Here is a 20,835-nt window from a genome sequence, read left to right on the forward strand (position 1 = left end):
GTTTGTTAGATGCATCCTTTATTACCCATGTTTATTGTGGTAGTAATATATACCAAATACAGCATGATTCATTTTTAATAAGCTTTGAATCAAACGTTGGTGCAACTCTTATCATGCTAAGTAAAACCGGTCTTCCAGTTTGGTGTTGAACTACATTTCCCATCAGTCCTTTCACCAGTATCTCACAGACAGCTAAGACAGAGACTTTGCAATGAAACATAAATGACTGTGTATTCTCTCTTACAGGAATTTCTAAAAGATAGGAACTTTGACGCGCCATGTTACTCGATGGATGGAGGGCAAGTATATGTGATTCATTTTGAAAATTTCAGAAATAACGACAAGTCGCTCACGGCATCCAAGCCAGCCGTATAGACCATACTAAAGGTCAATAGGTCAATGGGAATAACTCTTCATAACTTTTAGCAGCATCCCTTGAAGCAGATGACTGTGGGTGTTTGTATTATCATCTGCAGATAATTTGGGTGAATTCTTATTACGACTGTGACACGTTTCTTCGGTGAGTGGGAAAACGGGCTTGTGATTCCACGAGGTTTCCTGCCCACTGCTGAATAACGATGGCGTCAGACACGAAATACGCACGGCCGTCCGTTCGTTTACAACTTCCTATTACGAAATTAAGAGACTGTTATTGCGAAAGATTGGTGCGCTCGATTTCTTAACGTAAAAACATTTTCAGAACCATTCGCAAAAATGCAGTTAGGACATGAAACGTTTATTACTGTATCATATCTTAGATATACACCTCAATGTGAGCAAAGCAAGCTGCAGACATAATAGAAGGAAAAAAAAAAACATGCAATTACCAAACTATACATCGTATATAATAGCATTTCCATACGCACGCACGGTTCATATGCTCAGTCTCAATTCCAACAACATTTAACCGGTGATATTTTAGTTGTAGCTCACTTTTTAAAGGTGACGTAGTAGAAAAACGTTAGTTTATATTAGCTGTACACAACAATGTGCTGTTTTACACATATTCAAAAATACTTTTTTATTTTTAAACTACCATCGTAACTTATTTACACATTTGTTGTATAAGGCATGCTTTTGATCGCCTCAGCCGAACAAATGCTAAATCCATACATCGGCAAAGTCTTGATAGCTGTACAAATGTCCTTCATTTAAACAACAGACGGCTCAACTGCTAACAGGTATACAGGATCGACAGGAAGGTTTACAGCAATGGGTGCGTTTCTACCCCTCAGTGCAAGTCCTGCACATATAAATGCATTCAGTACGTGTCTTGAAGAATGGACTTCAGGAATTTAGTGCTCATGGCTATGTTAAACAAAAACTGAAACTCTCGCAGATTTTCCACTTCCCTGGTAGGAACGGCGAGAGCGTAAGGCCACACCAAGCCACCAACCCCAGAAACGGACAGTCCAGAGGTTGGGAGACAGGGTTGCCCGTCGCAAAAGCAGCCCAAATCCAGCCCAATGGCCAATCAAAACCAGCCCAAATCAGGCCCAATGGCCAATCAAAAGCAGCCCAATGGCCAATCAAAAGCAGCCCAAATCCAGCCCAATGGCCAATCAAAACCAGCCCAAATCCAGCCCAAATTCAACCGAAATGGCCAAAAAAACAACAACCCGATACCAAAACTCAAAATATGTCCCTGCCAAACCCTATACAAAGTCCAACAGCATTGCTACCTTTCAAAGTTCCAACAGCATTGCTACCTTTGAAAACTACCATCATAAAAAAAACATTTATGTCCTAAATTACCTTGTATTATTAGACATATAATCAGAAATAAAGTGTAGCTCAGTGAGAGTGCAGAAACTGCCCTGTTGAAACTTTGTCTCCGGCTTTCTCTTCCTCTTTTTGATGGATTGCCTCCCAGTCTGGAAAATAAGAAGGCACTGCATTTACTTCAAAGGCATTTATTGCCATTAATGCAATTACACTACCTTGTTTCAACTGACACTTTATTTGTTCTCTTAAATTCAGGCCATTTTCACTTTGCCACTCTTCAATATATCTTTCCATATTTTTCCCACTTACTGGTTGTCATCTCTTTCTCCCCTGGTTGCTAGTTAGCTAGCTCTTTGGTTAAGTAGCTATCTCCAGTCACTGTGTTTGGGAATGAGAGACTGTTGCTGCAGTTGCTGTGTTTGGGAGTGAGAGACTGTTGCTGCAGTTGCTGTGTTTGGGAGTGAGAGACTGTTGCTGCAGTTGCTGTGTTTGGGAGTGAGAGGCTGTCGCTCCAGTCGTTGTGTTGGGGAGTGAGAGACTGCTGCTCCAGTCGCTGTGTTTGGGAGTGAGTGACTGTCGCTCCAGATATGCCTCAAGATATATTTGATGTCTTATCAAAATCAACCACCGGCAACACTTAAAAAACAGCCAATTCTGTGGGAAATACCTGCAAAAAACCTTCAGCTATGTCACATTGACACAAGACCTAACTGCATCTTTCTTGCTTTTGTATTGCAGTCTTCCTTTCTAACGAGGAAGGAGGTTTCAAAAACCCCATAATAGGTGGAGCTACAATGAGCTGTCAATCACCTATCGCTGTCAGAACCAATCGGAAGAATGTTCTGTTCTCCGCAGAAAAGAAACGATTGGTCACAGGCAGCTCCGCCCCCTCGTTCTCCCAGCAGTGCCGTTTACTGCCCTCCTGCCTGCCAGACTTCCTGCGAAAACCCCACTCCCACAAACCAACTGTGCGGCCCACGCTTTCAAAGACTAATTACAGAGATAACATTTTATCTTCCACAACATATTTTTAAATTGATTTAGAAATAACTATGTGCAGAAGTCTGCCCTCATTAATTGAACATTAAATAAAACAGATTTATGTTTGATATTTGCTCTGCCAGGAACCAGAAACAACCTCTTCGTTTACTTTGTTTTCCCAATGTTAAGGAAGTCACCCCTAAACAGGCAGAATTACACTTGCCCTCACTTGCAATTTGAACTGACAATAACTGATAATAACTGCACATTCCACCGGCTGCTGTAATACACACGGGGCCTGATGATTGGTCCTTTAGCACACGCAAAGCCAATAACGTGGCCAGTGATTGGTCGTGGTATTTGTTGTGCACCAGTGGTTGGTTGTGTTATGAGTTTTGCATGCGCTAAAAGGTTTTGCACGTGCTAAGAGTCTCAGTTAATCAGACACTTTCTCAGTAAGAAACCTTCTTGTCTGCCTCGATTTGATCACTTTTTCCAGGCGCCGCGCCATAGTCTAAGGAACCCACACAAGCTTACGAACCGTGAGAAGACTACAGCTTCAAACTTAGCCTATAATGTGATAATATTGATAAAGGTAAAAAAAAAAACTAAAAAAAACACAGTGACTTCTGGGAAACTGAGGAATGCAGAGAGGCGTAGAGGACCACGCTCCATTCCTATCTCACGTGATCGACTGCTGACCCATTTTTCCATATGCAATGCGTCAATAGAACCAAAAGGCATCAATCTGTCAATCAGACAGACTGCAATGAACAGTGGGGAAGCCACTGTAATGTTTTTTTCCCTGTGGAAATCAGGAGAGGCTGTGCACGAGTGTCAACATACTCATAAATCAGTGATGCTCTGGCTGTGTCTGTCTTATTCACCAGCACAGAGGCAGGTAGCTTAATGCAGGCTCTGTAGGACAGGAGCACCGCCCCCTAGTGGTGAAACTGCAGAAATCAACCATGTGATCACAAGCTTTTCACAAACTCTTATCTGCAATTTGGCTATTTTTTTCACGCCAACACTGTGGAAAGTTTCACAATACTGAAATGTGAAGAGGGTCACATGTCACGGTCCTTCATTGGTCCTTGATGAGCAGCTATCTCCTGCTTATATGAACTCACAAGCATCTTCGCTCTGCTATTCCCTCCAGGAGTACTGCTGACTGTTGGAGTCAAAACAGACTCCGCCCCCCTCTCCAGAGAGAAAACAGACTCCGCCCCCTCTCCAGAGAGAGAACTGACTCCGCCCCCTCTCCAGACAGAAGATGTGCAGATAAGGCTTTTGTTAACTGATGCCCTCGCAAGCAGGGAACAGGCAGGATAACATGTTAAAGGGAACAGGGAGTGCTCAGTCCCAAGGGCTTTTAGTGACAGTCCACCAACCGGATCCTCCGATTCCAAGAGGACACAACACACTGTGGACAGGTGGGCCTGGTCACTGCTACAGAAAGGGGAGGAGAGATCCCTATAAGAGGCGGAGCCAGAGGGGAGGTTCCCTTGAAGAGGCGGAGCCAGAGGGGAGGTTCCCTTGAAGAGGTGGGGCCAGAGGGGAGGATCCCCTGAAGAGGCGGAGCCAGAAGGTTGTTGTCTTGTACTGGGGTTGAATCTGACAGGAGACCTCTCAGGAGGAGGAGGAGCCAGATAACAGTCCCACCCACGGGGAGGCGGGGCCAGCAGACAGCTGAAGGAGGAGGCGGAGCTCCCATGGAAGACTGTCGAGGGGGGTTGGATTAGACGTAGATGCCCTCGGGGTTGAATCCTGACGACAGGGGGTTCTGCAGCACTCGCAGGTCATTGGGCAGCTGGCGGGAGGAGCCGGGGCGCTTCAGCGAATCAGACTGCAGGGGCAGGTCTACACACAAGGAAACCAGAGAGAATCCCTTTTACATTCGGCTGCACGTATACCGGCCACAACTTCCAGACAAAATGCTATGTAATATTCCGTAATAATAATAATAATAATATCTATCCAGGAAGTAATGTTGGAATATAATTATTGGAATATGGCGTGCTGATATAGCAAATATAACATTGTTATTAAACTAAAACCATTGTAATTTTGAGCCAGATAAGTCTGAACTGGAGGAACTACAATGCGATGGGAAAACACAAGATTTACCGTCAGTTTGAATTCTTTGGAACACAACGTTGATTTTCAAGTTTGCGTGATGTTCCAAATGGAAACTGACTTTAAGCATAGAAAGAGTTTGTGGACTACAACTGTAGGTCTCTGTGTCCAGCGATTTGCAACACCACCGAAACGGTCACTTAAAAGAAGGTCAACATCACAAAATGATGCAAAAAAATGTCTGAAAGAATGAACCAGGGACCTGAATATCAAGGACCCAGAGGGGAGCTGTTTTCAGCTTCTGGGCATAAACCTCTGATGCTGTTCCTTAGTTATTATAAAGCAATGTGCCACCAGTCCTGATGTACCCCAGAGTGACCACAGAGAGGCAGTGTTGGGCCATGTAATCACGGCGCCGCTTCATTGGCTGATGCCCAGGAGGTGAATCTGGCCCGCACATTGCTTTGGGAAAGTGCAAGCCCATTCACACCAGCATAAACAATTAGCATAAACACATAGTCAGGCAGACCTGCAGCTCTGCACACATGAACCAAACAACAGGGCAGGCCATCCTGGGGATTTCAGTTCGCCTTCTGGAGCAGCTTCAACCGGAACTCCAAGTTAGTGAATGAACTTTTTTTTGTCATTTTTTGAGTGAGTTTCCCTTCTACTCCCTTCAGCTTGGGTACTGTATGTTTAGGTAGATGTCGGTCAAGTGAAACCTTTTTGGTACAACCGGTCGGCCATTTTGTTCAAAGCTGGGGGAAGGGTGCAGTTAAATCTTTTAAAAACATTCTGCTTCTCAGACTGGTATTGCTGCATGAGCTTGGCAGTTCTACTGAAAGCCCACAGACCTCTTTGTATTCTGATATCAATTACATGCGTTTTTTTCTTTCACTCAAGTCATTTTATTCATTTAATTAACGTTGGCAGACTTCCGTATGGAGTGCTCCTTGTATTTTCAATACTGCAATACTGCATTCATGTTTTCATCCAGAAAGAGCCAGTGTGGGTGCGCACACCTGTTTCTGCTAATCAAGGTCACTTAGCAACGACGCTAGCAGTTGATTAGTGGAATCAGGTGTGCGCACCCACACTGGCCCTTTCTGGATAAGACTGGGGCACTCCAGCTCTGAAACACGAAGGGCACCTAATTAAGAAAAACAAACAGCTTTGTTAAAACTGTGGGGCTGCTGTTGAGGTTGGAATGGTCCCCCAGGACCGAGTTTTGAGAAGCACCGCGCCGGGGGGATCGTTGGAAAGTTGGCCGCGACGCCGCGGGGATGATGGCGAGGCGATCGCAGAGAGTGCGACGCGGGCGACGCAGGGAGTCGGCCGGCCGGCGTTCTGTCTCCCGGCAGCCGTCGCCCTGGAGACCGGGAGTGACGCCGCTGCGGTAAAGCGCGCGCGGGGGGCTGTCATCGATCGATCGGCTCGTCCCGCTGCCAGAAACCGGCGCGGCGGGAAACGGCCCTTCGTCACGAACGCGTAAGGCTCCGCTCTCGAAGCGCAGTGTTTCATTATCCTTTCTTCACCTTTTCTCTTCTTTTTTCATCTTCAAAATAAGAAATAATGGGCTTAACGCAAGCCCTTTCCTGAGAGTAATCCCTTTATTCAATGCACTGTGATTTACAGAGGACTGTGAATTCAACACTAATGAGTAACTGAGTGCCAAGAACAGTGAGAACAATTTGAGAGCATACAATTACCATAATTAAGGTTATATTATGAACGTCCTATTAACCAGTCGCAGTACCGTTACCCATCATGCCCTGCTGTGAGGGGTACTGTTACCCATCATGCCCTGCTGTGAGGGTTTCTGTTACCCATCATGCCCTGCTGTGAGGGTTTCTGTTACCCATCATGCCCTGCTGTGAGGGTTTCTGTTACCCATCATGCCCTGCTGTGAGGGGTACTGTTACCCATCATGCCCTGCTGTGAGGGGTACTGTTACCCATCATGCCCTGCTGTGAGGGTGCGTACCTGTGGCCAGGTGCATGGCCTCCTCCTCGCTCAGCACCGCGGGCAGGACGGTGACCTTGGTGCCCGTCTGCTGGATGAACTGCTGCAGGTTCACCTGCCTCAGCTCCTTAGTCAGCTGTTCCAGCTCCTGCTCCTTCTCCTGAAATACAACAGTCGATCGGCCAGTCAATCAAACTGTCAATGCGTCAGTCAATCACACAAACAAACGCCAGGCCCTGTTGTGCCTTGTGTAGCCAGTTTTGAATTTTAAAAGGAGGGTTTTAATGTTTTTAATGTGGCTGGACTGTTGCTATAGAGAGCTCTGCCTCACCTATAGCCTCTTGCTGCACCGTTGCTATAGAGACCGTGTGACTGACCTGTAGCCTCTTGCTGGACTGTTGCTATAGAGACTGTGTGCCTTACCTGTAGCCTCTTGCTGGACTGTTGCCATGGAGAGCACTGTGACTCACCTGTAGCCTGTTGCTATAGAGAGCACAGTGACTCACCTGTAGCCTCTTGCTGGACTGTTGCTATAGAGAGCACTGTGCCTCACCTGTAGCCTGTTGCTATAGAGACCGTGTGACTCACCTGTAGCCTCTTGCTGGACTGTTGCCATGGAGAGCACTGTGACTCACCTGTAGCCTCTTGCTGGACTGTTGCCATGGAGAGCACTGTGACTCACCTGTAGCCTCTTGCTGGACTGTCCGAGCGACCTCTCCACGGCCCTGTAGCTGCTCTCCAGCCGGGTTGTGTGCTGGGCCTGCAGCTCCAGCTCGGCCTGGACCTTCTGCACCTTGGCCCTCAGCTCCTCCTCGTCCACCTGCTGGGCCTCCTGCATCTCCAGCTGCAGCCGCTCGGCCTCCAGGCCGGCCTCCATGCCCCGCACGCGGGCCAGGTAGTCGCCCAGCTTGGCCTCGCACTCCTGCACCCGGGCGCGGAGCTCCTGGAGCCTCTCCTGGAGCTGCTTCTCGTTCTCCTGCTCGATCTGCAGCTCGTTCTCCCAGAACTCCTCCTCCTCGATCTCCGCCTCGTTCCGCCGGGCGTGGCGCTCCAGACGCAGGATCTCCTCCTCCAGAGCCGGGCCCGAGCCGGCTCCGCCCCCGCCCCCGAGCTCCGCCCACCCCCGAAGCTCCGCCTCGCAGCCCTCCAGCCTCCGCTCCAGCAGCTGCAGCTTGTCCTTCTGCAGGCGCACCAGGCGGGCCAGCTCCTCCCGCGGGCCCGCCGCCGCGTTCTGCCCGTTCAGCGCCCGCAGCTTGGCCTCCGCCTCCCGGCTCCTCCCCCCAAAGATGTCCATCAGGCCCTTGGCCCCGCCCGTGAAGGTGAGCGACTTGCGCTTGGGCTCCTTGCGCCGGAGCGAGCGGTCGCGGTCGCCGGCGGCGACGGCGGCGCCGGGCGGCCGCAGCTTGGCCAGCGGCGGGAGGCTCTGGCGGTACAGGCCGCGGGCGGGGCCCCGGGCGGCCCCGTCGGAGGTGGGCCGCTCGCTGAGGGAGGGCCCCGTGCGCCGCAGCACCAGCTGCACGTCGCAGGCGTACTGGCCCCACTTGTTGAGCGAGACCACGGGGTTCTCCTGCGGGGCCAGGTGCCGCTCCGTCTCACGCCACTGCTCGATCAGTGTGTACCTCCCGGTGCGCCCTGGGGAAAAAAACACACGTTAGCACAGGACTACACTACCCAGAGGGCCGTGGGGTTTTTAACTAGGGCCGGGTATGAGTAAAGACTTTATTATGATTGAAGAACTTGGGTACTGATGTGTGGTTTAATGCATTTATGCATTTTCTGTACGACCAGTGGTGGCGCCCGGCCAAGATGCGTTCTAAAAATAGATTCTTCCCCATACCAGGACTGTTACAGAACTGAGCACATTATGCGATCCCTCGATCTGTGAAAAAATTTAATCCCCATCCCTCGATTTAACCTCAAAATATCCAACCAGTTCAGGTGTTAGCAACTAGCTGAGGTAAGAACATTTATACAGCTGGATATAAACTGAAGCAGTGGAGGTTGAGCAATGGAAAAAAAGTATAAATTTTTATTTCCCTGGGGGAAAACTACACAATTCAGAATGCTAAAAAAACACCGGCCTCTGCTTTTGGCCGCTCTGCCATTAGATTAACGTAACCCAGTAGGCTTCCACGCGAGCGCAAAATATTTATGTGTGCTTAACTTACGACTGTCATTTAAATTCTGACCGAATCTCCCGTGTCGCGAAACAGACGTGCTTTGCAGCGATGCTGAAGGAGCTCTCCGTGATTAGGCCCCGGCGCTTCGGCGGCTAACGAGGAGAACGCCGTGAACGAGCGTAACCGCCGCACTCGAGGACAATCAGCAGCGTCCGAGGGGCTCTTTGTCGGCTCAAAAAAAACAAAAACCTCAACACCCCTTTCTGAAGTGCCTCCGCCGTTTGCTGGACAGCCGACATGTAGGGAAACAGTCACGAGCATTCTACAAGCCCAGCGGGAAAGACCCTAATTTATAGTTAAAACCGTTTACTGTGTGACAGCAAAAGATGACTTCCTTCCAAAAAAAATGTTATTTTTGGAGGGTGGTGGTACTTAAGGATGTATTGATTTACATTAATGGCATATAGTGGGGAGGCTCTTAAGGCTTTTTAAGATTTTAAATTCTTTTAACGTAGCATCCATTTATACAGCAATTCCGGTCTTGCTCAGGGATGCAAAATGGCCACCTTCAGGCTACAAGCCCAGCCCTGTAACCCTTACCCCAGACTGAACACATATGCTAAATATCTGGACTGATTAGGATTGCAAAAGGCTTTTCAATGACCCTACCGCCCTTTAAAAAAAAGGCCATTATATTACAAATGTCAGTCAGAAGTGCGCTGATTGAATCGAGGTTGCCTGTTGATTTCTTTCGTAATCATCTTCTTTTGAAGTGGCAGCTGCTGTTAATTTTAAATCCTCTCTTTCCCCTTTCGCTCTCGCTCCTTCCCTCCCCTCCCTCCTACAATTTGGTCAGTTTCTCTCAGATTTAGTGTGTGTGGGGGGGATTGGGGGGAGGGGGGGGGCGGGGCGGTGGACCAACAGTCAGCCCCGGTTGCCAGGGGAATGAGGTCATGATGGAACAGGAAGTAGAGCCCATTGCTCGCACGTTACGTGAATTCCAAGCCCACTGAGCAAGCTGTGAGCAAGGAGTGAGTCAATATGGACCCCCCCTCCCCCCGCCCCCCCACGGAATGACACAGAGTGAATCACAGGACCACCGAGAATTAAGGGAAATCCTGCCAGAGAAATACACAACATGCTTAACCGATCTGGTTTTGACAAATGAATTTCCTTTTTACAAACTTTCCAGCGAATGTGGTGAAGTACCTCGACCCGGCAACTCGCTGCCCAGTAGAAAATGGCAACCCTGTGCATCACGGTTCTGTCATCTGCTCCGAAAATGAGCGCTTCTCGATTAACTGGGGAAGGTCGGAAAACGTCACATGCTCGCACGCGACAACGCCCGGGTGTTCAGTGGGGTCCGTTACGTGCCTTCCAGATCCCAACCCAGGGCCTGGCTCAGAACAATCAGCCTGGCTTTCGTTTCTTTATTGGGGAGGGTGGAAGGGGGTTGTTCCAATGCTCACATATGGAGTTCATTTTCGCAAAGTAGGCTTGGTGAGTAAAGGGGGGGGGGGTTATTCTTCTTGAGAATTTGAAAGGAGACACGAGCGGCTGCGGCAGTGGCAGGGGTGGTTTGAGGAGAGCTACAGAGGAACGTGTCTCAGCCCCTCGAACCCGAGCCGCGGATGGGCCCACGGGCGGTGGGGTGGGGGGGGGAGGTGGTCATCCGTCCTTAGTTTATAAAACTCGGCTGCTTTTCGGTTTCAAATCGACCGAGCGCCCCCCCCCCCCCCCAGGAAACCCTGAGGAGGAACAGCGGGGGGTCACGAGACGTGACGCCAGCTCCAGCTCCAGCCCCTTGGGGCCCCGGAAAGTTCCGGAAGGTTCCGGCTGGACGGGGCTCTCTCGTTACCGGGCGGAAAACCCTCCCCGAGCTCGTAAGGCCAGACGCAGAAACGAGGGGAAAAAAAAAAAAAAAAAAGTGCTTCGTCAGAGAAAACCGATCCGGAAAAATCCAGCAGCCTTCAACGAAGACTGCTGAGAGCACAATTTTTAATACACGCACCCCTTTTCTAAAAAAAAAAAGTAAAAAAAAAAAAAAAAGGAAATCCCTTGGCAAACATAAGTTGCTGTAGTTCAGTGAACTGAGGGTTTGACATCCATAGAAATAAAATACACCGCTTTACTGTAAAAATGAGGAAGATTAATATCTCACAGCAGTGTATTTTTGAAAACTGTGCTTCAACATCTAAAAGCGACAGAAAGTGCATCTGAAAGCTTGTACGTTTGCCCATAATGTGCGAAGGGTTGCGACATATTAATGTGAAATATTCCACGTCTGTAAGAGGCTTGCTGCCACGCTCGATACCGCAGGAGGCCTCGATTGAAGTACTCCTGTTCGGGGCAATCATCGGACAGACAGACTCGCTCAACCGTTGATTAATGTGTCTTCACATATCAGACCTTTTAAGTGGTACTGCATTAATAATGCTGAGCAGACCCGCAAAAATCGCTCGGTTATAAATATGAGTTCCTCCTACAATGTGTGCGATAAGGTAGCATGCCAACAAGCCCATAGCAGCAGCAGCAGTAGTTCTGTTTCCACTCCCAATGTGGCAATGTCGATTCTTCTTCTGCTTCTCTTGCAGAAGCAGATAGACATCGGTTAGCCGAGACCCCGCTAAGGTCCTCCTTAAATTATTTTCTGGATGCGCCAAATTGCCTTTTTTCTGTTCTTCCCTCCTTCTTTTTTTTTCTCCTTCAGACATATATGGCTGTCGAAACGAAACCAGCTCTCGGAGAACACTGTTAAAGCTTCGCTTAGAGACTTGGCGGGAGGCCACGGTGGACTGAACACCCGGGGCGCGTTTGTTTGCGACGTTTTCCAAACGAGCGAACGCTCACACCTCCGTTCAGAATTCCCTTTTGCGTCCACGCCGAACAAACATGTACTTCAAACGTAGGCGCAGCCATCGCATGTAATCTGGTGTCCTTTACAGTGGCAGAACGTAGCCTCGCCGTTTAAAGGAACAATTAAAAAAATGTAGTCCTTGTGGACATTAATGCATTGAGCAACGATAGGATTCGCGCCTCAAACTCCCATAGTTCATTGCAAACGCAGCTGTCTACGATGCCTATGGGATCTTGGAGAAGAGCGAGATGCGCAACGAACAGCGAACTGCGTTTGACCCTAAAGCCATCCGGTAAACACGCGAGCGGCGGGGAGGCTCCGAGTGGAACATCTGTCACGTTTCGGGGGGGGGGGGGGGAGACCGTCAATGCACAAAGACCCGGGAGCGCTGGGAGGAGGAGGAGGAGGAGGAGGAGGAGCGGGGGGGGGGGGGGAGGCGTTCGACAGAACCCCGGGGTCGCCTTGGCAGCGAGCGGAGAGACAAGGGAGCGTTTGTTCCGCGGGAGATAAGAGGGGCTGGCCGGGGAGCGATTCTCCTGGAAAACAGAACCACAGAAGAAGAAGGGCGGAGGAGGCCTTTCATGTGGCGGTGGCGGCGGTGGCGCCGGCGCCGTGGACCGGACGACGGGCCTCGTGTTTAAAACGGCAGCACCGCGGATAACAGCAAGCCGCGGTGAACAGCAAGCCTCGGCAACGCGGCTGTCACGTCCTCCCAGGACGTCGTCGTCGTACGCGAACGATGCAGCCGGGTTTCTCCAAATCGTAAGAACCCCTGAGTAGGGGGCAGGCCATTTCTCATGCAGAGGCCACGGATTATGGAGCACTGCTTCTTAGACTTTTCACTGTACTTAGTCTGGAGCACTGGTTTATAGACTTTTTACTGTACTTAGTCTGGAGCACTGGTTCTTAAACTTTTTAATATACTTATTCTGGAGCCAATTACACAACTTGTGTTTTACATGCAACCCATTTATAGAGCTGGGTCAAGCTAGGGTTAGGGTAAGGTTAGGGTTTGACAGCTCCGTTTGAGATCCAAGGGGTAAAAATGGCAGTTTCTGTCAAGGTCATTGGGTTCGAACCAGGTTGTGTCACCACGCACAGTAGAGGCCAAAAAAAAAAAGTTAACCATTTCACCAGTTACCCCCAAGCCAGACTTGGATTCTATTCAATTAAATTCAGCCGAACATTTTTATTGCCCAATTTGATTAGGACGTGGAATTTGCCTTTGGCTGAAAGCAACCAAATGCCAGAGAGTTTACAGCATTCTACCGTAGGGGTGAGCAGCTCCACTCCCAGTGTCAGTGCAGATGTGTTGGTTTCGTTCCAACCAATTATTCGGGCTCCATTTCACAAACGGCTGTTCGGTGGGTCGCGGCGAAGTGCTTTCGCCGATGATACTTGCAGTGCAGTTTTAGCTCATTGACTCGATCTGAAGATCAGATCGAATAAACGATGCGACTAATTAAATAATAATGAATGCTGAAAATAATCGGCCCGTTGCCGTGCACCCGCTCTTCTACTGGAGAGTCAGGAAGTGAGCCAGATATCCGTGACCCAAATTTTCCACAAAGGAGGCCCAGGCCAAATTCCTGATTTAATTTTTTTTTTTTTTTGTGGGAGAATGAGAATCTTAATGCCAAAAACTGGTGGAGTTTCAGTTAGCTGTCAATCACATGACGTGCGAGCCAAACAAAGCGTTAGGTTCTTTACCTCAAAGCACAATGATTGGTTCAAAGCAGTCACACTGGTCGCATGTGGCAGCGCCACTCACTTTGTGATGTCACAATGCCTCATTATGTGACATCACAAAGGAGCTGATGCTTTTCCAGTTCATGCCCAAGTTCTTGTTTGCAAAGCAGGCAGCCATGCCCCCTCCCCTCCTCCCCCCATGACTCACTCACCAATGGCTTGAGCCAGGGCAATGACCACTTCCTGGCAGGTGGTCGCCTCGGTGACGCCGCAGACGATCCGCTGGACGCCATCGACCCACACTTTCAGCTCCATCCTGTGTCACACCTGACCGCGGCAGGTAGCCAGGCCGTCATTCCTCCATGCTGGGGGGGGGGGGGGAAGCGTGGGCCACCTCCCTCTCTCCACCGCCCTGGGTGAGGGGGGGTTTCAGATGTCACCAGGCTGTAGACAGGGAAGTGCAGTATTTAATACCCGTGTTTCTTACGCACTTGACGTAGGCATTTTCTTTGGCTTACTTCTACAATGTGAATCGCCTGCAAAGCAAACCTACGCCTCCGCCATTTTGGATCCATCCATCCACCCGAAACAAGCCAAAACCTCCATAAATAAAAAATAATAATAAAAAATGGTAAAAGAACTACAAAATGAAGAAATGTTTCAAGATAGTATTTGCATAAAATGCTTTTTAGTGTGAAAAGAGCACATCTGCTACAGTACATGGAACTGAATTGTTTGATTAGGCTTAGGTGTGACGCAAAGCCAGTCTAGTCAAACTGTCTAGTCATCCACAGCTTGCGAAACATACAATTTCAGACCGTGTTAAATTCAGATTTAAAAACAAATCAACATACCGCGCGCCCAGCAACGACTATGACTGATTTCAGCCGTCCACTTACAAAACAACGGCCCCAAAAACGTTCCTATCTGTACGCAGCCGAGCAGTAAATCCACACGGAGAGCGGGGGGGGGGGAGAGTGTGAAGAAGGCTCAGTTCCCAAACTTTTCCCCGTTTTGTTTTTTGAGCACCCAGCGCTGACGGACGTCGCCGCGCAGGAGCGAGCTTCGCTTCCTGCCGCCGCCGCCGCCATTGTCTCCGTCCTGTCCGCTCCGCTTCCCGTCCCTTCCAGATGTTTCCCGCCCGTCGGAGCGGGAGCACGTCCCGAGAGTCTGCGATCGTCGTGAGCGGGGGGGGGGGGGAGGGGGAGCACGTCCTGAGAGTCTGCGCTCGGGAGCTGGGGGGGGGGGGAGCGGGAGGGGCGGTGACGTGAAGGCGGGCTTTTGCGTTGCGTTGTTTACGCCTGTGTGTTATGGAAAAGGAAAGTTGAGCTGTCCTATTCTGTGTAGCCTAGGCGAGGAAACGGGCAAAAAGCTTGTGTGTGAGAGTGTGTGTGCGCAAGCGTTTGTATGCGAGTATATCTGCATATGTCTGTGTGTGCGTAGAGGTGTTCGTATGTTTGTGTGATTGTGTGTGTGTGCGCGCGTGTGTGTGTGTGTGTGTGTAGAGTAAGAGTAATCTGTGCATTGTGCACCATATGCTCTTCCCCAATTAAACAGCATCCTGTGCTCACACACATGCGCACGCACACACACACACCCCACTCACACATATATGCATGCATGCTACATACGTGTACTTACATAGTACATTATACACACGAGCACACACACAAACACACACACACACACACACATTTCCACTCCACAAGACCCACTGAAGAATACTGTATCCTGTAGGGTGTGATGTGCTCAACAGCATAATGTCTATTTACATGTGCCCCACCCACAAAATAACAGTGACTGGCAAGGCCAGTAATTAAAGAATCTTAGCCTGTTTTTTTTTAACCAAACTCAGTCTGTTTACAGTCCCGTCTGAAGTAGTGCTGAACGACAGATGCACGCTTCCTAAACGATAATAAGACTACTCTCCCATTACTGTCACTGTCAATACACGGATGCCCGCCAACTCCCCACATAATGGGACACTGATCAATAACTCCAGTTCAGAGCAGAGTTGAGCTTGTTACTTTACAGACGGTGCACTTAATATGTTTGTGCAATGTCAGCGATGTAATGTTATGATCGAAGCCTCATACGCCGGCATAATATTTCAGGTTAGCAGCTGCTACCAATTCCAAACCTTTAAACTGCTGACTATTCCAAACCTTTAATTGCATCTTGCATCAGCTGTCAAGCTTAATCTTGAAAGGCAATACAAGAGATACTCCACAATAATAAACAGCTTTTTTTTTTTTTTTTAAAGTAATGCTATTATACCGATTTTGCCATTGTTGCATGTTTGCATGTCCGCTGCAAGTTTCGGGTAATCGGTAGACCACATGCATTGGAATAGCCTGCCAGGTCACATAGTAGAGGCAGAAACGCAGATTTTCAAGACCAGGCTCGATACAGTGTTGGATACTATCTAGTCTGTAGGTAATCAGAGCACTAATTTAGTCAGGAAAATGGTGAGCATTTTTGGGCTGCATGGCCTGTATCTGTCATTATGTTCTGTTATGTTATTTTCTGTATATTCAAGTAATACTTACATTCTCTATTGCCCGTATTGTGCAAACTCTGTTATTTTGGGGGTTTTTTATTGATTAAACGGATTATTTGAATTTACGAAATTAGCAAGCGAGCTGGGCGAACTGCTGCAGGGGCAGAGCAGCACTTGACCCGTGTCCCCACGACGCTCTCCGACCTCGCCCGCTGGCGCAAATCACCCGCCATATGCTTCCCCCTCCCCCCTAAGCCCCCCCCCCCTCCCCCGTCATCCGCATTCAGAGGGGGATTACCAGGGATCAGAACCGGAAGTTCACACTTTTTGTACCGAAAACAGGAGACGTATTACGTCAAGCATATTAAAAAACAAAACAAAAAAAAGGACTTAACAGTTGTGGTTTAGGCGTGACGAGGCGGTGCAGGTCACCCCCCCTCCGGTGCTGTGAGATGGTACGGTCCGCACCGTATCCACAGTGAAACCAATGCTATTTTTGGGTTGATTTCAAACACCGGAAGGGAAGGGGGTGACGGCGGGAAGTACTAAGGCATTTTGCCCTGTTTTTCTCTTCACGCAACTGCACTTTAGCTGCTGTTTGCTGACAAATACTGGCAAGGTGTTGTCCAGAAAAAACTGACAAGGCATCTCCACCATTTGGAGGCTAGCCCTTCTGTGACTGTGTCGACTGTAGTGGGAACCATTTTGGGCTAGCTCTTCTGTGACCATGCTGACTGTACTGAGAACCATTTGGGGCTAGCACTTCTGTGACTGTGGAGATTGAAGTGGAAACCATTTTGGGCAAGGTCTTCTGTGGCTGTTGCCTGCAGTGGGAACCATTTTGGGCAAGGTCTTCTGTGGCTGTTGCCTGCAGTGGGAACCATTTTGGGCAAGGTGTTCTGTGGCTGTTGCCTGCAGTGGGAACCATTTTGGGCTAGCTCCTCCTGTGACCGTGTCGACTGCAGCGTGAGCTATAGTCACTGGCCAGCGGGTGTGTGCCGAGCGCTGCGGGAGCAGTCCTCTTTACCCATAGTGCAATGCAGGGTGACTGCAGGGACACAAAAGTTTCAAACTCAGGAGGAAAAAAAAAGGGGGGGAAACAGTTTTTCTTTTAAAAAGGAATGCTGATTAGCTCCCCAGAGCCGGCCTCCTGGAGCCTGTGTCAGACACGGCTGAGGTGCCGAAGCCCCTGGAGCCGGTGGGGAAGAACGCAGGCCTGACAGCCTGAAATCGGGCCCTGTTCTGGGGGAGCACTGGGGCCTCTCCTCCTCAGCGAGGGCCTCGCTGTTTTTTCCACGGGCTGCATTGTATGGAAAGACAAGTTAATGTGGGGTCCCTGTGCCAAACGAGGCCTCCTGTCCTGTAAACGGGTTAATTTAAAGAGTAGTGGGACACGGGGGGGGTGTGTGGGAAACCGAGGAGAGACTGTCAGGTAATAAGTCTCTGCACGGACTGCATGGAGACGCCAGCCAGGGCTGAAGGTATGCCCGCCATCTGCTCCAGCTGAGAATGCTCTCCCTGTAACCCTCCCTCTCTCTCTTCCTCTCCCTCCCACTTTCTCTCTCCCTCTCGCTCACTCTCTCACTTTCTTTCTAACCCTCCTCCTCTCTCCCTTTTTCTCTCTTCCTCTAACCCTCCATCTTGCTCACTCTCTCCCTCCCCCTCTAACCCTCCCCCTCTAACCTCCCTCTCTCTCTCTCTCTCCCTCTTTCTCTCGCCCTCTCGCTCACTCTCTAACCTTCCCTTTCTCCCTTTCTGCCCTCTCTCTCTCTCTACCTTCCCCCCTCTCTCTCTCTCTCTCTCTCCCTAACCCAGTGCACCCCCCCTCCACCCCACCGCTCCATAAGACTGAACTAAATCTGCAGGTGCAAGTGTAAAAAGGTAGAGGCAGGTGTGCTCGGCCTGTAAAGGGGAACAGACTGGCATTCAAAGACCATGCACAAGCAATAAGGCATACGGCCCTGTCTGGTCTGTGTTTTCTTCCAAAACTCATCTTCAGAGAAAGGAATCAACTGCAGACCTTTTGCTCGCTTCCTTGTGCATGAAGTAAACTAATGATTCAATGAAACACAGCTGGCCAAGAAATAGCTGAGCAGCCAACTGTTCAAATACTTGCGGCCCCCTAAAATGGGGGAAACTAATGTATAAAAAGGGCTGTAATTCCTACACAGATCACCCGATATGGCTGTACACTAAATACCCTCAATTTAAAGCTGACAGTCTGCACTTTAACCCCATATTTATGGAGTTTAACCCCCTGTTTCATCGGCTGTGGCGGAGTGCAGAGCCAAAACAACAAGAATTGTCTCACTGTCCAAACACTTATGGACTGCTCTGTAAATATGCTGTGCTATATGAGGGTCGTCCCCGTCTGCATCGGTAGTCATTATGGCTCCTGCACTGCCGCGTTCTCTAGCAGATGGAGAGCCTTACCTGCAGCGGTAGCCATTACGGCTCCAACTCTGCCGCATTCTCCAGCAGACGGAGAAGGGGGTGCAGGGGTTTGTCCCCCCTGTGCATTCCCGTAGGCGGTCCAGAGCCGGTCAGCCAGCAGAGTCATAAAGTCTCTCGATTGTGCACGCACCGTGTGGCGGCACCGGGCCGTGTGCAGTACCGGTTCCACAGAGACGGCCGGTTCTGTTATTCGGATTTTGCAGCCGGGGCGTCTCCGTACGCAGACGCGAGACGCACTCCCTACAGGGACAGCGCGGTGACTTCTGCTTCTTCCAGAATGTTCCGCCATCCAGGTCGTCCCATGTGACTGCGCAGAACGGCCGTTTCCTACAGTAAGCGGCGTAGAGGACCCGTAGAGACAGAAGCAAGCTGAAAGGCCTGTTCCAGCTCAGCGGCGTGAACAAAAAGTGGTGTTGTTCTTTTTGGACTGCGCTGCTGCAAGGCCTAGCTCATCATCGAGCGCGTGTGCCGGGATGTAACTTTGGGGCTCCTAAAAAAAAAAAAAAAACACGAAAAGGTTCGCTCTCTCGCTTCCAAGCGGATAATTAAGCTTGGTTTCTGCTGAGCGCAGCTAATCTGGAGTTTTTTTGGGGCTTATCCTCCGTCACGAGTCGAGTCCCCCTTTATCGGCCCCCTCCTCTGTTCCGAAGGCAGAAATTTAAAAAAAGAGTCTCCGTTATACAGCTTAGCTCTTTGGCAGCCCCCCCCCCCCCCCCCCCCCCCCGCCCCCTCCCTTTTGTTTTTAAGCAATAAAGAACAAGGACTTCTTTTCAACTGTCGTGCCGCCGCCTTCCGAGAGAGAGAGCCGAAGCGAACGGAGCGATCCATTCAAAATTCCCGAAAAGCGGACCGCTACCTGACGCTCCGGGGGCGGGCGGGTGGTCGACGCGGCCGAGGGGGCGAGCCGCCGAGGACAGTGACGGACCCGAGCGCGGCGGGAACGCGCTTTTGTCGATCCTTTTTAATTCAGCGTGGCGACGATCGCTATCGCCCTGAGGGGGTTTGTGGCCTGGCCGTGAACAACAACAACAACAAAAAAAGGAGAGAACAAAAGGGCCTCTGTGGTACCTTTCCCACTCCTGGGAAAATACTCCCAAAATTACGCGCTGCCAGTAACCTTTGTCCAGCACCTCCTACTCCGGTCAGACCGCGCGGAACAATACTCTCTCTATTCTGGTCACACAATGCAAGTTTCTAGAGAAATGAGCAACCCCGTTACATAATGGCATAAAATTAGACCGTCTTTTGGACAGGGATAAAGCACTGTACACTTAAAACTAGCTTGGCCCAGGTCAGCTAAAATCGTGGCCCATCAAACGGGTCGTCGTCGTCCGTCACCCAAGCGGGCCGAGCGAGACTCGCGCTCGCAAAACACAACATCGCCAACGTGTTCCGCGGGCTCTTCCCGCCTTCCGGGAGTGAGTCAGTGACCTGAAAAACCGCGGGTGATGGTTTCCGGGGGTCTCGTGGAAAAGCGGACTAAATATAGACACCGACGTACATCACAAATGACCTGGTTCATCAACTGGAAAATGTGGGCTAATGTGAGTAGCGGTGGGCTAATGTGAGTAGCACTGGGCTAATGTGAGTAGCACTGGGCTAATGCGAGTAGCACTGGGCTATGGTGAGTAGCGGTGGGCTAATGTGAGTAGCAGTGGGCTAATGTGAGTAGCAGTGGGCTAATGTGAGTAGCAGTGGGCTAAATGTGAGTAGCAGTGGGCTAATGTGAGTAGCGCTGGGCTAAATGTGAGTAGCGCTGGGCTAAATGTGAGTAGCACTGGGCTAATGCGAGTAGCACTGGGCTAATGTGAGTAGCACTGGGCTATGGTGAGTAGCACTGCGCTAAGGTAAGTAGCACTGGGCTAAGGTGAGTAGCACTGGGCTAATGTGAGTAGCACTGGGCTAATGTGAGCAGCACTGGGCTATGGTGAGTAGCACTGGGCTAATGTGAGTAGCACACTCTCTCTTTTATGAGTATGCCTTTTTGCAGACCTCCTCCTGAGGGCTCTCTGCGCGAGGCTGTATGCCAGCTTTCCCCCAGCCGCAATCTGCCATTTTTAAAGCCACGCCGTCTAGGATGTTTGATTATAGAGGACCTGGGCGAAGACACTCGAAGAACCCCCCCTCCCCCCCCCACCTCCCCCCGAACCACTAATGAGGGGTAAAAGGAGAGGAGGAGACGTCAGCATCGTCGCTTCCAGGGGACAGCTCTTTCATAAAGAGCCAGGATAAAAATAAGCCCTTCAACCTGCCATTCCACCCTCTTTAAAGCAATCTTTTTCCCTTCAGCCGCCAATGTCACAGGATAAATAAGTAACCTCCGGCTTCACTGTTCTCACACATCGTCGCTAGAAAACCAAACCCGAATCATTCGGGAACTGCTGAGAGAAACTGCAGTCCCACCTTTGAGCCAGTTGGCGCTAAGCTGGTCTTAAAGAAAACATTCCTTTAAAGGGCTTCCTCTGTTATCG

At 50.0% G+C, this 20,835-nt stretch overlaps 1 protein-coding gene across 1 annotated transcript in view; it reads right to left on the reverse strand.

Annotated features, from left to right (window-relative positions):
- rassf8b (Ras association domain family member 8b) overlaps positions 1–20,835 on the reverse strand; it is a 30,854-nt gene continuing 10,019 nt past the window's right edge. Inside the window, exons 2-5 of the mRNA XM_035402353.1 lie at positions 13,623–13,854; positions 7,427–8,376; positions 6,766–6,904; positions 1–4,566 (exon numbers count right to left, since the gene is read on the reverse strand). Of these exons, the coding sequence (XP_035258244.1) occupies positions 4,445–4,566; positions 6,766–6,904; positions 7,427–8,376; positions 13,623–13,725 (1,314 nt within the window). The 5' untranslated portion in view covers positions 13,726–13,854 and the 3' untranslated portion in view covers positions 1–4,444. The remainder of the gene's footprint in view (positions 4,567–6,765; positions 6,905–7,426; positions 8,377–13,622; positions 13,855–20,835) is intronic.

Source organism: Anguilla anguilla, chromosome 19 (genome assembly GCF_013347855.1).
Source record: "Anguilla anguilla isolate fAngAng1 chromosome 19, fAngAng1.pri, whole genome shotgun sequence".
NCBI classification, from domain to species: Eukaryota; Metazoa; Chordata; class Actinopteri; order Anguilliformes; family Anguillidae; genus Anguilla; species Anguilla anguilla.